The 18653-nt window shown below is 44.7% G+C and overlaps 1 protein-coding gene across 1 annotated transcript in view; it reads left to right on the plus strand.

Moving 5' to 3' along the window:
• Nucleotides 1–18653, plus strand: part of LOC121635020 (potassium voltage-gated channel subfamily D member 2-like) — a 104882-nt gene that overhangs the window by 82520 nt on the left and 3709 nt on the right. Inside the window, exons 2-4 of the mRNA XM_041978030.1 lie at nucleotides 1825–1987; nucleotides 7242–7337; nucleotides 7454–7686. Coding sequence (XP_041833964.1) covers nucleotides 1825–1987; nucleotides 7242–7337; nucleotides 7454–7686 — 492 coding nt within the window. The remainder of the gene's footprint in view (nucleotides 1–1824; nucleotides 1988–7241; nucleotides 7338–7453; nucleotides 7687–18653) is intronic.

Raw genomic sequence — 18653 nt, forward strand, 5'->3', positions numbered from 1 at the left:
TCTGAATATTTCCCAGGTTGTTGTGATGGATGTTGCTCTGTCTGATCATTCCTGTGTTTTCTTTGAGATGCTGTTACTGTCAAAAAAACAAAAAACAAACAGAGGTTATCAAGAAAGGGTACATTGGTGAAAATACCACTGAAATGTTCCTACCAGCTTCCTCTCCATCACCCCCTCCCCTGGCCTTCAGCTTGTGGATCATTTCAATGGTAAAATTACAGCATTATTGATGTCATTGCTCCCACCAAGGTGGAAGTGATCGCTGCCAAAAAGAGAGCTCCATGGAAAAATGCCACGCTGGTAAGAGCTGGAAAACCAGAATGTGGAAAAGCTGAACACAGGTGGCAGAAAACAAAGTTGCAGGTTCGCTATTAGATCTATAAAGAGAGACTGAGGATTTATAATCTGGAGCTGAGAGATGCAGACCATCTTTCTTTCTGACATCATTGCTAAGAACAGCAATAAAGCTCGAGCCTTGTTCATTACTGTTGACAGGCTAACTAATCCTCCTGGGTCAGTAACCCCAGAACTTCTGTCCAACCGGGCCTGGAATGAGTTTGTTTCTTTCTTTACTGACAAAATCCAGAAAACCAGACAGTCAGTCAGTGCTTCCATGACAAGGGAGGACATACCCAGCTACATTACGGACTTACATACACCCTACGAGACTCCACGCAGCCTTAGATCCTCAGGCAGGTCTCTTTTGGCTGTTCCGGGGTCGAAACTAAAGACCAAAGGTGACCGAGCTTTTTCTGTCCTGGCCCCCTCGACTCTGGAATGGCCTGCCTGAGGAGATAAGGCTGGCACCATCAGTGTCATCTTTTAAATCACCTCTTAAAACGCACTTTTATCGATTGGCCTTTTTATAATATTATAATATTTTATCTATTTAATTTTCATGCTGTACTTTTGTATGTGTCTAGTCATTGTTTTCTGCTGTGTAATGTCCAGCACTTTGTAAACCCTGTTTTTAAAAGTGCTATACAGATAAAGATTAATTATTATTATTATATTTCCCTGTGTCCACTCAGAGACATGAACTCTGGATAAGATCATTGGCCATCTGAAAACCCCCACTTGCTGTTGGTTGCCCTGCCAACCTGGTTTTTAAGAATGTTTCCGGATATAGATATCTTCCAGGTTGTAAACACGTCTCTGCTTTCAGGCATCTTCCCTTTGACCCGAAAAACAGCCGTCATCAAGCCACAACTAAAAAAAGAAAAACCTCGACTCGTCCCTCATGAGCAGCTACAGACCGATATTAAACCTCCCCTTTCTTAGTCAGATTCTAGAAAAAGCTGTCTTCCAGCAGCTACACAACTTCCTGACACTAAATAACTGTTTTGATGTCAGGTTTCCGGCCACACCACAGCTCTGAGATGCTCTAGTTAAGGTCTTTAATGACATCCGCTTGAGCACAGATAGCGTGAATATTTCAGTCCTGGTACTGCTGGATCTCAATGCTGCATTTGACACGGTCGACCAGAACATCTCACTAGACCGGCCGAAAAACTGGATAGGAATTTCTATTAAATTATTTCAGCTTTTTTCTGTTTTTATTTTATTTTTTATTTTTTTATTTAAAGTTTGTTTTAATGCACTTGTTATTGCTTCCTGCATCCCGCTGTAATGCTTTAAATGTTTTATGTAAAGCACTTTAAATTATACTAAATATGCTATACAAATAAAGTTGCATTGCCTTGCCTTGCCTAATTAAATCATGAAATAGTCGAAGTGATAACTCGCCTGATTTCAGCCTCCAGCTGGAGACCTGTACCTGATTCCTGGAGATGAATTTATTCTGGTCTGACCTCCTCTCCACAGGTACGGCGACATGGTGCCAAAGACCATCATGGGGAAGATCTTTGGCTCCATCTGCTCCCTGAGCGGTGTGCTGGTTATCGCCCTGCCGGTGCCCGTCATCGTCTCCAACTTCAGCCGAATCTACCACCAGAGCCAGCGAGCTGAGAAGAGGCGAGCCCAGAAGGTGAGACCACAAATCCACTAGACCCCCTCCATAAGACTCCCTCCATTAGACCCTCTGATGGAGTTCAAGGTAGACTGTAGCTTATTTCCAGTTGGTTAACTTTCCACAGGTTCACCCTGATCACCAAACACCAGATCCAGAGGTGTCCATGAGCAGCTGTTCCTCCGCTCAGCAGGAGAATTAAACAACTGAAAGCAGAAACACAAATCTTCATTTAGAAATCCTAGTTAGTGAAGAATCCACAGGAGAGAGTAGAGGAAGTTGCATCCAGCCATTACTTCTTTCAAACATCTGAGTTTTCAGCTGTTTCTGTCATTGGGACTCAGATGGAAAGTTCCTAAACTTCCTGAAACTAAAACCAAACCTGTGTCGTCTTCAAACACAAAAACAGTCTGTGTCCTACCATCCAACTTATCATCTTATCTTTACAATCCTCCACCAACATGTATGAAAAACCAGAATCTCATTAAGTCATATTTTATTCCCAATAGAAGATAAACAACACATCAGATGATGAAACTGATATTTTACCATTTGATGGAAAATATGAGCTGATAGTGAATCTGATGCAACAACACATCTGTAAAAAGCTGGAACAGGAGCAACAAAAGGCTGGAAAAGTAACTGGTACAAATCAGAAACAAGTGAAGGAACATTTGTCAGCTAATTAAGTTAATAGGCAACAGGTCAGTGACATGACTGGAAATAAAAGGAGCATTTCAGAGAGGCAGAGTCTCTCAGATGGAAAGATGGACAATTTCAGAAAAAATGTTTCTCAGACCTTGAAGATTCCCCATCTACAGTGTAGAAAATCATCAGAAGATTCAGAGAATCAGGAGGAATCTCTGTGTGCCTGGGACAAGGCTGGATGCTGGTGATCTTCTGCATTAAAACAGACATAATTCTCTACTGGAAACCTGCATGGACTCGGGAAGACTTCCAGAAACCACTGTCTATGAACACAGTTCACCCTGAAATCCACAAATACAGGATCCAGAACCAGCACCGTCTTCTCTGGACCAAAGCTCATTTTAAATGGTCTGAGGCAAAGTGGAAACCTGGATGAAAATGTGAACTAGTTTGTGGAAAGCATGGACAGCGTGTCCTGCAGACTAAAGAGGAGAGGGAGCATCCAGCTTGTTATCAGTGGACAGGTGAAAAGCTGCATCTCTGATGGGATGGGTCTGCATTAGTGTCTATGGTGTGGGCAGCTTCCACATCTGTGAAGCTCCATCAATGCTGAAAAGTACATGGAGGTTTTAGAGCCACATCTGCTCCCATCCAGACAACGTCTCTTTCAGGGAAGACCTTGCAGATTTCAGCAAGACAATGCTGAACCACATCCTGCATCCATCACAACAGCATGGCTTCACAGGAGAAGAGTCTGGCTGCTGAACTGGCCTGCCTGCAGTCCAGACCTTTCACCAATACACAACATCTGGAGCATCATGGAAGCAGAAACCCAGCAACCAAGGTCCAGGACTGTAGAGCAGCTAGAATCCTGCATCAGACCAGAATAGGACAACATTCCTCTCCTAAAACTCCAGCAACTGGTCTCCTCACTTCCCAGACATTTCGAGACAGTTGTTAGAAGAAGAGGGGATGCTACACCGTGCTGAACATCACCCTGGAACTACTTTTTACAGACGTGTTGCTGCCATCAGAATAAACTCCTCCTTCCACTGTAATCTGTCTTCATCTCGTCTCTTTAACTAGAGTTAGAATTAGGTCATTCCTGAGAATTGGATGTTTCTTGTTTTATCCTCCATCATCCTCCCGTCCTGCCTCACATGATGGGGTCCGGTTTTCTCCCAGTGGGGGGGGCTAAATGCAGATCTGTGTGTCCACAAACAGAAAACCAGGCTTGCTAGAATCCATGTGGTGAAGAGCAGAGGGGCTAACGCTTATTTGCAGTACAAACGTAGCCAGCAGCTGATTGGCCCTGATGAGGAGGTAACCATGGACACGCCGTTGCCGGGCGGTGCTGGTGTTGCCCTCTCTGGTTGAGGTGTGAGTGGATGTGCTGCTGGCTGCTGCATGTTGATGTCTAGAGGGAGGTTGATCCATCAAGTCGCCTCATCTCCACCTGGTCAGCAGAAACAGGAAGTCCAGATAACCAGTCAACCTCTTCATCAGCATCATACGTTGCATTGAACCTTTCTAAGGTCTGGAAAACTTGTATTTCACTGATATATTGTTATATACTCACACGGCTGAAGTGATGAAGAAGTTAATTCAGCAGTCACACCTGCACCACCATGCAGCTGAACTGGAGGCAAGAAGACTGCTGATGATCAGCTCTGGGGCTTCCAGCATGATTTTAACTCCTTCAGACCAGAAGACTGGTTTAAAAACACGTTCTGAGACAAGTTCATTATACCTTTTATCCACCAGCCTCTGGAGAAATGTGCGCTCTGTACAAGTTCAACCTGTTGTAGGTCACTGGTTTCAGGTCCATAAAAGTTCAACCTTCTGTTGCAGATTAATAGTTTCAGGTCTTTAGATGTTTGACCTTCTGCTGCAAATCGATGGTTTCAGGTCTTTAGATGTTCGACCTTGTGCTGCAGGTCACTGATTTCATGGTCCGTAGATGTTCGACCTTCTGCTGCAGGTTGCTAGTTTCAGGTCCATAAATGTTCGAACTTCTGCTGCAGTTCACTCGTTTCAAGTCCATAAATGTTCGAACTTTCGCTGCAGTTTACTGGTTTCACGATCTGTAGAAGTTCAACCTTCTGCTGTAGATTGACAGATTCGGGTCTTTAGATGTTTGACCTTCTGCTGCAGATCGCCGGTTTCAGGTCCGTAGATGTTTGACCATCTGCTCCAGATTGCTGGTTTCATGGTCCGCAGATGTTCGACTGTCTGCTTGAGATTGCTGTTTTCAGGTCTTTAGATGTTCGACCTTCTGCTGCAGGTCGCTTGTTTCAAGTCCGTAGAAGTCCAACCTTCTGCTGCAGGTCGCTTGTTTCAAGTCCGTAGAAGTCCAACCTTCTGCTGCGGGTCGCTTGTTTCAAGTCCGTAGAAGTCCGACCTTCTGCTGCAGGTCGCTGGGTTCATGTTCTGTAGAAGTGCGACCTTCTGCTGCAGGTCACTGGTTTCAGGTCCGTAGATGTTAGACTTTCTGCTGCAAGTTGTTGGTTTCAGGTCCGCAGACATCCGACTTTCTGCTGCAGTTTACTGGTTTCAAGTCCATAGAAATTTGATCTTTTGCTACAGATCGCTAGTTTCAAGTCCGTAGATGTCCGACTTTCTACTGCTGGTTCCTGGTTTCGGGTCTTTAGATATTCGACCTTTTGCTGCAGATTGATGGTTTCAGGTCCGTAGAAGTTCAACCTTCTGCTGCAGATTGGTGGTTTTCATGATCCGTATAAGTTCAACCTTTTGCTGCAGACTGGTATTTTCAGGTCTTTAGATGCTTGAGCCTCTGCTGCAGAGCGCTGGTTTCAGGTCACAAGAAGTTCAAGCTTCAAATCATTGGTTTCAGGTCTGAAGGAGTTCAAACTGCTCAACGCAATGTCTCAATTATTAACTCATTCTTCTTTTTCCCTCTACCATCTACCATCTCTGCATAACCATTTTTCTGCCGGCACTGAAACAAAGATGGAAATCTTCTAGTAGCCATGAAGGTAGCATCAACTGAGTCAGATAAGTATCAATAAGCAGGGTGCATCTCCATCTGAAGTTCAGAAATACGAAAACATGCAAACACGAGCCGATCATCAGAACTATGTAACAGGGTCACAGATGTTATCGACAGAGGAGAAGATCGATCAGTCAGTAAAACTAAACAGAACTCTGAAAGTCTGTTTAACTTCACAGTTAATAAAAAGGCTCATAATCAGAAGGAAGGGACCATAAATTTACCTTCATATATGTCAGTTGTATGAAGGTATAATTCCATTAAATCGTATTCGTTTTATTTCTGAACAATTTTAGATGATGATGATGATTATAATGTTGTAGTCTGTTTATTGACACTTATGTGACTCCATAGATGCTGGTCTCGGCCATGATGAGTCTCTTTAACCAGAAATCTGCTGGTCCAGCTGTTAGTTTAGCTGCTAGTTTAGCTGCTGGTTTAGCTTCCATTTTAACTACTGGTTTAGTTACTGGTTTAGGTGCTGCTACTTTAACTTCTAGTTTAGCTGCCAGTTTGGCAACTGGTTTAGGTGCTGCTAGTTTAGCTGCTGGTTTAGCTGTTGGTTTAGCTACTGGTTTAGTTGTCGGTCCAGCTGCTAACTGATATCCAGCTACCTTCTCTGATTAACATCTGAACCCAGATATTTCTAACTACAAGTTTTGCTGGTTCAACCAGCTGAGCAACAGCTGATTTAGTGAGTTACCAATGCCGGCTCCTCATTGGTTAGGTCATCTAATTTTTGCATCAAATGATACTGCACGTGAAACCTAACTTCCTGTTACTCACCTGTGCATGAAGCAGTCCTCAGGTGTATGAATGCATTTCCTCACAAGAAATCAAAGACACTGTTTCTCCTCTCTGCCCTGTCTTCGTCCATGCACGAGGATGTACTAGTGACTGACCGGCTCTCGCTGCTTATGTCATCTTCAGCATCCCGGACTCCATTTGGAGAAATGGAACCCGACTGCATGTCGTCCAGCAGGCCAAACAGCATGTAGGGGGACAGAGTCAATCTGACACCAGACTGAAGGACCACACCAGAGACCATCTCCCAGATGGTTGAAAGGAACAGTTCAGATATTATCTCAGGTCTGCCATCCTGCACCTTGGGATTTGAACTGTGTTTGATTTAGATATCAATGCTTGGTAGAGGCTTTTAGCTGAGTTTCTCCCCATCATGTTTATATGCTACATGTTAGCATTGCTGCTTCCTAGTGTCCTCAGGACTGTAGGATCTGATGCTGAACCTGTACAGAGGGTTTAGTCAAGAAGTCATTAATAAACATTTCTGGAAATGTTCTTTTGGCCTTTCCATAACTGGTCTCTATTGGTCCATCTGGGTCACATTCAGTCTAGACCCCTGAGCTCCACCAGTTTTATGAAGACTCGAGTCAAATCACAGAAACCTGAAAATCCTGACTACATCAATCAGATGGTCATAAAGAAAAGCTCCTGCTTGGGTATAAACAGGCAGATCCGAACGTTCTTATAGCAGAGCGTCATCAGATACCGGTGAGGTGTCTGATGAGCTGTCCAGGTGTATCACACCGAGACAAACCCTGGTTGGACTGTGGTCCAAATGACAATTCAAGTGATCTGTGTTTGTCCTTGAAGGCGTCCAAGGAGGCGGGCCAGGCGCTGGTGTATAAAACCAACCCAAACATCGATCTGCATCACCATCACCTGCTGAACTGTCTGGAGAAGACCACGGTGAGGACACATTGACATTTAATCAGAAGGTTACGAATCAAGTTTAATGTATGAGTTCATGTTTGAAACCACTGATTTTTGTCTCCCCCACCTGTAACATTCATCTCTGTCCTCAGAACCATGAGTTTGTGGACGAGAAGAAATATGAGATGAGCAGCAGGGAGGTGAGTCAGGTGAAGCAGGTGTCGGGCTCTTCTTCCACCCCCTCCTCTCCTCATGGCCTCTCCTGCTGCGCCCGTAAGAAGAGAAAGACCTTCAACATCCCCAACTCCAACTTATCAGTGGGTCTGCAGGGCAGCATCCAGGAGCTGAGCACCATCCAGATCAGAGAGCGACCGATCAGCAACAGGTAAATCAGAAACTCCGGCTTCATCTTTTACGCTGCAGGCTGTCTTCAGAGCTCCTTCACCTATCAACTGTCTGTGAATGTTTCTCAGGGGCGATTGAGGAGGTTTTAGAGAGAGAGTGCTGCTTCTGCTGACAGACGCTGTACACTGTACAAGACGCTCTGCCCGACTTTGCTTAATTTTTATTAAGTTTTATTGGCTTTTAGCAGTTTTAAGTCTGTTTTAAGCCTTTTAAAAACCTGATCTGTACAGTCACACTATTTTTAACTGTAGCTTTTAATATTCCGGTTTTATAAAGAACAGTTTTAACCAGAAATCAGAGAAGGCTTGAGTGCGTGCCTGATCCGCCTGCAATTGGGTCGTCACCCCCACCAACACACAACAGGGCAGCTTCCTGGTTACCGGTGAGTCATGGCTCCACTTACCTCGACATCCAGTTGTGAAATCTGCATCAACCTGAGCCAGAAGGTGATCGAGCTGGAACAGAGAATTTCCACTCTTTACCAAATCCAGGAGGTTGAACACGAACTGGATACAATCCTCCTCGGCCAAACTAAAGCCGCTGCTACTAGTGCTCTGCTAGCCGACACAGCGCCCTACCCAGGTGATGTGTCCTGGGCTCCCGCCAATAGTTCATCTAGGCACACAAACACAACAAATGCCTGCGTTGCTGGTGCTCCTGCCATTGGCGAGAACCGCTGGTTCCAACTCGGGGCTAGACCCAGAGTTCCGGTCAGCTCCACTCCACTCCAGCCGGAGCCGTGGACCGAAGTCGGGACCCGCAACGGCTGCAGAAGGGACCGGGCAAGCCGTCTCTCGTGCTCTCCCCTCACCGGCGGCGTATCCCTGGAGAACAAGTTCTTTTTTTTTTTTTTTTTTTTTTTTTTTTTTTTTTAACTTGTCTTGTCCAGCATCGTTGCAAACAGAATGATTGTCTGGCTGCTGTCTGGTGCTGGGCAATTTTACTCTATCAAGCAGGGATTTATACTACATGTATAAAGTCCCTCTTGATGACATGAAAAACTTTATTAAATCAGACTCTTAATGCTGGACTCGACCGGAGGGGACAGAGAGAGAGAGAGATAGAAAAGAAAGTAGAGAGAAGAGGGAGGGGAGAGAGAGGGACAGAAAGGGTGTGGGGAGTGCGGGTGGGGACTTAAAACATTATACAGAAAACCATGTAATCCATACTACTTGCAACATATATAGCTAAGATCATCCTGGCCAGTAGGTCATTACACAACTAGTTGATAATAGAGAACAAGTTCAACGTCCTGGATTCTGTGGATTTTCCTCCTCTGGCCGCTGGCCCTCGCCATCCCGCTGTGTCACCGGGGTCTGTGACGTCGCTACCATCCTGTTCCCGGAGCTGCGACGGGCAGTCCTACGCTGCTGTCAGAACTCGCCACAGGGAGCTGCACTTTAATCCGGCTCCACGGAAAAGCAGGCCCATGGAGCAGTTGCAGACCAGCTCTCACCTGCCGGGCAGCCGCCCCCGCGGTTCGGCTGTTTCATCGCCGTCCAGATCACACGATGTGGATGTCATGGGTGGGCGAACCACCGGCCCCCCTCGACCCCCGGCAGATCCTCCTCACTCCACGCTCATTATCGGGGATTCCATCGTGAGGAACATGCGGATGAGGGAGGCGCTCACCCTGTCGTTCCCGGGAGCAACTGTTATGGACATGGCCGACAGAATCCCGGGCATCCTGAGGTCCCAGCCACAGGCCAACAGGATCATAATCCACGTTGGCACCAACGATATCCGTAAACAGCAGTCCGAGCTGTTAAAGCTGGATTTCCTCCATCTTTTCATGTTGCTTGGACAATGTCAGGTAAATGTTTTTATCTCTGGCCCCACCCCCACTTGCGGCAGAGGGATAGGCTGCTTCAGCAGGCTGCTCAGCCTCAACACCTGGCTCCTCTCAGCCTGTAGTTCCCACAGCCTGGGTTTTATTAACAACTTTGATGCTTTCTGGGAGCAGAGGCATCTTTTTGGGGCTGACGGGCTCCACCTCAACTCACGGAGCTGCCATCTTCTGTCCGCCAATTTGACATTTGGTGTACAGCACTCTCATTACACCAAACCCACTGCACCTGCTGACCTGTCCGTCACGGATTGATGCCCCCCTGGTCTCAGCTCCTACTTACTCAGTGCCACTTTTAACAGCAAAGCTTGCAATACTGGACTTGGACCTAACATTCCTCCACACAGTTCATCAGTTCATGTCATCATCACATTCAGAGAGCAACCACACCACCACAAACCATATCATACCGTAAACACCAATAATCTCAGGCCTCTCCCAAAATGTCAACCAGTACCTGCCTCTTCAGTTCAAATGTCACCAGTCACACTCAACATGGCACTTTTAAATATACGCTCTCTGTTAAATAAGTCTTTTATTGTCAATGACCTGACTTTAGACCACAAACTAGACTGTTTGTTTTTAACTGAAACATGGTTGGGTGTGGATGCACCTGTTGTTCTCGCTGAGGCCTCCCTGGCAAATTTTAACTATTCTTTTTCTATAAGAACTGATAGGAATGGTGGTGGCACATCATCTTTAACCAATAACACTCTCACCACCAAACAGATTTTATTCGATAATTTTACCACTTTTGAATATCACGCCATTGTTTTTATCAGCCCTCCAATTTTATGTGTCACCGTTTATAGACCACCCCAAAAATGTGCTGCTTTTATTAATGAGTTTTCAGAATTTTTATCAATCATACACACAACATATAACATGATAATTTTAACCGGTGATTTTAATCTGCACATAAATAATCCTTTAGACCCTGTTTCAAAAGAATTTTTAAACATTCTTAACTATATGGATTTTACGCAACACGTCACGCAGCTGACTCACAACAGAGGACACACCCTGGACTTGGTTATTACCTATGGCCTTTCTGCCGGTGTGTCCTCTGTTGTTGACTTGGCTGTCTCTGACCACTACTGTGTGTTTTTTTAACATCACCGGTTTTATTCAGCGGGAGACCTCGGTGCGAACTGTGATGAAGCGCTATCTAACCTCTGAAGTGGCTGCAAATTGTATCAAGGTTTTAGATAAATGTCCTCCTGTGATTTTACCTGCACCCTGTGATTTTATTGTTGAACACTTTAACAGTAAACTGAAGACAAGCCTCGACTCTGTTGCTCCACTCACTACAAAAAAGATTTACCCAAAACTTATATCTCCCTGGAGGAATGAAGAGGTCAAAAAACTCAAAAGAAATTGCAGGGCGGCAGAAAGGAGATGGAGGAAAAATAAAATGACAATAAATTATCAGATATTTTGTGAGCAACTTTAAATTTACAATAACGCACTAAGGAACTTAAGAAACATATACTTTGCAAAAAAATTCGGTAACAATAAAAATAATCCCAAGGTTCTTTTTTCCACCATCGATCACCTATGTAACCCTAACTTTAACAGCTCCCAGGGAACCCCAACAGACTCTCTCTGTGAGCAGTTTGCAGACCACTTCAGAAGTAAAATCAGTGCCATCAGATGTGGTATTTTATCCAACCAGAACACGAACACATCTGAGTGCTTGGTTTTACCTGAGGAAACACTGGACAGTTTTGTCCTGGTTAATGCAGAGATCCTTGATAAAGTTTTCTCCACAGTAAAACCCACCACATGTCTTTTAGACCCAATTCCCATTTCACTTTTTAAATCATTTTATGGATTTTTTAAAGACGAGCTTTTTATGCATGATAAATTGCTCTCTTCAGATGGGCGTATTCCCTGTGGCCTTTAAAACGGCGGTGGTGAGGCCCCTTCTGAAGAAGAGCAATTTGGATTGTAATGATCTTAATAACTATAGACCTGTATCCAACTTACCATTTTTAAGTAAAATTTTAGAAAAACTAGTTTTTATTCAGCTTAATGATTTTTTAAATAGTAGAAATATCCTTGAGATATATCAGTCTGGATTTAGGGTGAACCACAGCACAGAGACTGCTCTCCTGAAGGTTTTAAATGATTTTAGGATTAACTGTGACTCACAGAACCTCTCAGTCTTGGTGCTACTGGATCTTAGCTCAGCCTTTGACACAGTAGACCACACTATTCTTTTAAACAGACTGAAACACCTGGTGGGCCTCTCTGGTGCTGTTCACAACTCGTTCACTTCCTATCCCACAGACAGAACTTATATGGTAAGTTTGGATACATGCTCTTCTAAGATCCATAAAATGACATGTGGTGTGCCCCAAGGGTCAGTTTTAGGCCCTGTTCTTTTAAATTTGTATATGCTCCCTCTTGGCAGTGTCATCAGGAGGCATAGTCCTGAGGCTCAGACAGAGAAACTCTTAGCTAAATTGCAGGCATTTGCATTAAATCCATCATCTCAAGTAAAAAACCTGCGCGTTATTTAACTCTGAGCTTGGTTTTATTCCACATATTAAACATGTTACTAAAATAGGATTTTATCACCTAAAAAACATAGCCAGAGTCCGCCCCATTCTTTCTCGGGCCAACACGGAGATGCTGATGCATGCTTTTATCACCAGTCGTATTGACTACTGTAATGCCCTGCTCTCTGGTCTTCCCAAAAAGAGTATTGCACCTCTACAACTTCTACAGAACTCAGCTGCTCGTGTGCTGACGAAGACCAGAGGGCGGGTTGGGGCATTGTTTTAACCATGGAAAGCACTTTGTGCTGCGTTATTGTATGAAAAGTGCTTTATAAATAAAGACTGATTGATTTTATTGAGTCAAAAGATCACCGAGAGTCGGGTCGTGGGGGCAGCTGCCTAAGCAGGAAAACCCAGACTTCCCTCACCCCGGCCACATTCACCAGCTCATTCAGGGGGATCTTGAGGCATTCCCAGGCCAGCTGAGAGATGAAGTCCGTCCAGTGTGTCCTGGGTCTTCCCTGGGGCCTCTTTCTGGTGGAACGTGCCTGGAACACCTCACCAGGGAGGCATCCAGAAGGCATCCTGACCAGATGCCCAAGCCACCTCATCTGGCTCCTCTTGATGCGGAGGAGCAGCGACTCTACGCTGAGCCCCTCCCAGATCACTGGGCTTTTCACCCTATCCCTAAGGGAGAGCCCAGCCACCCTGCGGAGAAAACTCGATCTTGTTCTTTTGGTCACTACCCACAGCTCGTGACCATAGGTGAGGGTAGGAACTAGATCGACTGTTAAATCAAGAGCTTTGCCTTTTGGCTCAGCTCCCTCTTCACCACGACAGACCGATGCAGAGTCTGCATCACTGCAGACGCCGCACTGATCCGCCTGTCGATCTCCCGCTCCATCCTTCCCTCACTCGTGAACAAGACCTCGAGATACATGAACTCCTCCACTTGGGGCAGGACCCTATTGCAGACCCGGAGAAGGCATGCCACCATTTTCCGGTTGAGGACCATGGTCTCAGATTTGGAGGTGCTGATTCTCATTCCAGCCGCTTCACACTCTGCTGCAAATAAACAAATCCATGGAAAATTCATTAGAACGTTCAACTTAGTTTTGTCTTTTTGTTCGTGTTTATTAGTTTATGTTTTTGATATTTTTGCTCAAAGCAGCCCAAGCCCAAACGCAACCAAGATATACAACTTTTGTATCCAGCACCAGAGCTATTCCAACTTGTTGCATTTTTAATTACTTTTTCTTTTTGAGAAGAACTTCGGAAAGTCAGTGCACAGTTCAGTTTTCAGAGCCAATTTCTGCCAGAAGCGTTCTGATCCATAACGCTTAATTGTGGACAGTTCCAACAACAAGGCTCTGATTACGGTTCCAAGCCTCCGGAACCACACCAGCCAATTGCCACCACTGTGCCAGTTGAGTGTGGGAATCAACCTGGTTCATCTTGGAAGCTGATCCAAACCATTTTGGACGGGCTGTCTTCTGCCGGGTACCAGACGACCTCAGGGACCTCGCCACCTTGACGCCGTACCAAACCCCGCTCGTAGGCCCTACCACCTGCTCCAAGTAAGACCAAACCGAGCCTCCAACTGGGTCTAGCTGGTGTCTTTGAAACGCTGAATTTTATTCACTTTAAAATCAATTATTTTATTAAAACCCCACTCACGGTTTTTTCTTCTGGACTGTGGATTACTTAATCAGCTTATGCAGAAGAGTGGTGCTCTACTTCGAGGAAAATAACAATTATAAGGTTTCATTAATTTTGATATTAATTTCTACCATCAAGGTTTTACATTAATATTGAGGCATTACGCTACACAATTGATGCAGTTCCACCACCTTTTCTACTTTCTCTGATATAATAAAAAATAAAAATTTGGGGGTGAAGGCTCAGTGAGAATAACTGGTGTATCAGTGCAAGGCAAGTTTCAGTTAAAAAGAGACAGTTGTAGCACTTCTGGGCACTAATACGTCCGTACTCTTATGAGAAAGTGGTATGGGTAAATAACAGGAACAATGGACTAATAGGATGACTGTAGAAGACCTAAGAACAACTGCTGGAGCTGAGTGTCAGTGATCAATAAAAGACAGGACAAGGTTGATTTTAGTTAGTGGAGGTACCATATATTGAAGTGATTAATAACCCTTGATCTCCTTGATCTCAAGATGGCGCCGGTGTGTGTGGCTGCTCGTCTGTTGCTCTCTGTCTGGATCTTATGGGTTTTGAGCTTTGGCTCCCTTCCTGCGGAGTCTCTGCTGATGTACAACCTTCAGTTTCTTATTGATCTTCGGTATGATTTGAGAGTCATACCGAGTTCCTATAATCATCATAAAACTCTTCCTCCGCTGTTATCGGGCATTCCGGCTCACCTGTTCAGGGCGTCGGCCTTCTTCCTGCGTCGGAGGCGCCATCGCAAGCGCGGCAAACGTGGCGGTAGCATGGTGAAGCTGAAGGCATCCCTGGTTCGCTTCTCGCCATGTTCCCGTGGAGAATCTGGATCGTCAGTCCATCCCTTCTCGGTCTCCTGGCGTTTTCTGGATCCACCTGAGGTCTGCCTCGTCCCTGTCACCGGCTTCACGGATCTGGTCCACCGCTCCTGCTCACCGAGACCCCGCCAGCGAGGGGTTAATCCCGGCAACCTGAAGAGGTGTCGTAGCGCTGACCACTCCGGGTCTGCCCGCCAGGCCTGGTCGGCTAACTCCACCACCACTCTTAACCTCGGATTGTTAAACATCCGTTCACTTACAAACAAGGGAGATCTCATCCAGGATCTCATCTCAGACTGTAAGTTGGATTTTCTCTTTTTAACTGAAACATGGCAACAGCCGAATGACTTTGTCCACCTCAACGCAGCCACTCCGCCTGGGTTTGTTTACATATCGAAATCTCACAGCTCAGGTAGAGGAGGCGGTCTCGCGATGATTCACCGCCAGCAGTGGAAAGTAAAGCCACTTGAAGCTCCTGAGATTAATTCATTTGAATACACAGTGTCTCAACTATGTGGTCCGACTCCAACTATTTTATGTACTGTGTACCGACCTCCTAAACCCAATAAGGACTTTTTAAATGATTTTGCATCTATCCTGGCGTACCTGTCCTCACTCTCTCCAAACCTGATCATTCTTGGCGATCTGAACATTCATATGGACAACAGCAATAATCTCCTCTCCAGAGACTTTGGGTCCTGCCTGAACAGTTTTGGACTACATCAATACATAAACTTCCCCACTCACTGTAAAAATCATATTCTGGACTTGGTTTGCTGCTCCGGTTTAACACCTAATGACTGTGAAGCTCATCATTTCCCCCTCTCTGACCACAAACTTATTTCTTTCAACATAAGTGTGTCTCTTTCCAAAATCCACCCTCTCCGTTACATTTCTTTCAGGAAAATCAAGGACATTAATCCGGATACATTTTCATCTGCCATAAACAACCTCCCCACTGTAAGCAGTATCTCGTCTCCAGATATATTAGTCTGTAACTATAACAAGAACCTCAATAATCTACTTAACACATTTGCTCCAATCAAACACAGACATGTTTCCTTTTCCCGTTCTGCTCCATGGTTCACTCCTTCCCTCCGCAAACTCAAAGCTAAAGGGCGCCGGCTTGAACGCCTTGCCAAGAAAACTGGACTCAGTATCCATAAAGAGATGTATAATAATCACATTCTTCTTTACAAAGACTGCATTAGATCAACTAAATCCGCATACTACTCTGCTATTATCTGCACTAATGAAGGAAATTCCAAATCTCTTTTTTCTTTGTTCAATAAAATTACTAGACCCCCGGACTCTTTTCCCTCACATCTCAACTCAACTGACTTCTGTAACTTCCTTCTGTCCTACTTCACCTCAAAAATTGACAATATCCACCAACAACTCACTTCTGAAGGAGCTGCAGCTTCCACTGCGGACTTTCTTTCTCCATCTTTCTCCATCATTCATTCATTCTCAAGCTTCACCCTTCCTTCTCAAACTAACATATCTGAACTGATTCAGAAAGCCAAACCCTCCACCAGCCCACTTGACCCGATCCCAACAGTCTTGGTAAAGTCCTGTCTCTCCTCACTCTCTCCACACATCACTGCCATAATTCACTCCTCCCTCATGACCGGACATGTTCCACTGGCCTTCAAATCAGCTGCCGTCACACCGATCTTAAAAAAACCTGGCGCTGATCCATCTGATCCTAATAACCTCCGTCCAATTTCCAATCTTCCCTTCATCTCCAAAATCCTTGAAAAGGTTGTTGCCTCCCAGCTTCACCAACACCTCTCTATCAATAATCTGTTTGAACACTTCCAGTCCGGCTTTCGTCCACTCCACAGCACAGAATCAGCTCTTCTGAAAATAACAAATGACCTTCTGTTGGCAGCTGATTCTGGCCTCATCACCATCCTTATTCTCCTCGATCTTACTGCAGCATTTGATACTATTTCTCACAGCACCCTCCTTAATAGACTGGCATCCATTGGCGTCTCTCATACTCCTCTTACCTGGTTCACTTCATACCTGTCCGACCGCACACAGTTCATTCACATTAAGGATCATTCATCACAATCACTCCCTGTAACAGCCGGTGTGCCCCAAGGTTCTGTCCTGGGGCCTCTTCTGTTTATCATTTATATCCTCCCGCTTGGTCATATTTTCCGTAAATACAATATCAATTTTCACTCTTATGCTGACGATACACAGCTCTACATCTCATCAAAACCAAACTCTTCTGTTCCGCCTTCATCCCTCTCTGACTGTCTTCTTGAAGTCAAGACATGGTTCTCTTCCAATTTTCTTAAACTCAATAGCAGCAAAACAGAAGTTCTCCTTGTCGGCACACCCACTATTCTAACCAAATCTCACAGTTTCTCTGTTAACATTGACAGCTCCACTATTCTCCCTTCCCCTCAGGTAAAGAGTCTCGGCGTCATTTTCGATAGCACCCTTTCATTTCATTCACACATTAATAGCATCACTCGGTCTGCCTACTTCCACCTCCGAAATATCAACCGCTTGCGTTCATCTCTCACTCCACATGCTGCAGCTATCCTCGTCCACAGTCTGGTCACCTCAAGAATCGATTATTGCAATTCACTTCTTTTTGGTCTCCCCGATAAATCACTTCATAAATTACAGCTTCTTCAGAACTCTGCTGCCCGGATTATCACTTGCACACCTTCTTTTCAACACATCACACCGGTTCTTAAACAACTTCACTGGCTCCCTATAAAATTCAGAGTTAACTACAAGATCCTGCTTTTCACCTTCAAATGTCTCCATAATCTGGCCCCTCCATATCTGTCTGACCTACTCCATATAGCTACTCCCTCCCGCACTCTCAGATCATCTTCCACCATTCACCTTTCTGTGCCCCATGCCCGTCTCACTACCATGGGGAGCAGAGCCTTCAGTCGCTCTGCTCCCCAGTTATGGAACACACTCCCACCTGAACTCCGTAACATTGACTAACTCCCATCTTTTAAATCACAACTTAAAACTCATCTGTTCAAACTGGCCTTTTCATCTTAATGTTTTTAACTGTTTGTTGCATGATGTTTGTTTTGATGTTTGTTTTATGTTTATAACTGTTTTAATTGTTTTGTTTTTAACTGTTTTAATTGTTTTGTGAGGTGACCTTGGGTCTTGAAAGGCGCCTTGAAATAAAATTTATTATTATTATTATTAACCCCAAATTGCAGCCCAAAAAATATCCCAATATATACAACTGCAGTATCCTGGTAATCTGATCAATTGCACAAGTTGTTTTCACAATAATTTGGCTGTACAACATCAAATAACATTTACAGAGTCTTCACCACTACAGGCACTGGTCGGTACAATTCACAACCGAATCACACAACACGGGTAGAATCCATGTCTCGATTATTGCCATTGTCCAGAGAAGATGTCTAAACGCGATTGTCCATAACAGGAGAAAGAATGTATGTCGGTTGTGTGAATCAGAGAGTGAAATGGTGGGGAGCAGAGTGCAGGCTTCGCCAGCCTCCTACCAGACCAGTAGGTAGGTTCGGTGTTGTCACTCCTCGGCTGTTCATTCAATAGTTCGTCATCTTTCCGATCCCAAATGGAATCCAAACCACCTGGCCTGTATTAAGCAGACAGACCTAATAAGTCTTCACCTTAGCAATTGCTTTATATATCTAAATGAATCATAATAATCAGGGACTTATAAATAACCACATACAGAGTATTCATATTAATGTGCAAGATTTGTACATCAGAATTAAATACAGTTAAAGTTTTACAAATAGCATTACACATGAGCTTAACCATTACATAACTGCTACACGGCTTACCCGACACACGGGCTGTCAACCCAGAAGGCAGGCCGCAGCACTTAACCCAATACATACATTTGCATACCATGCACATGGGAAGAAACAGTGGGTTACAATTGACCACTGATACTAGCGGTAACTTCCGTCAGCAGTAGCATTGGTCACAAACAATAATCTTAGCTGCTAACTTTAGCATGCTAGCAATACAGTTCATTCAGGACTCACCAATTCCAATCATGGCACGGTGCACAGCAGCACTACACGGCTCCGGGCTTCACCAACAGCTG

This window comes from Melanotaenia boesemani, chromosome 23, assembly GCF_017639745.1.
Source record: "Melanotaenia boesemani isolate fMelBoe1 chromosome 23, fMelBoe1.pri, whole genome shotgun sequence".
Lineage (NCBI taxonomy): Eukaryota > Metazoa > Chordata > Actinopteri > Atheriniformes > Melanotaeniidae > Melanotaenia > Melanotaenia boesemani.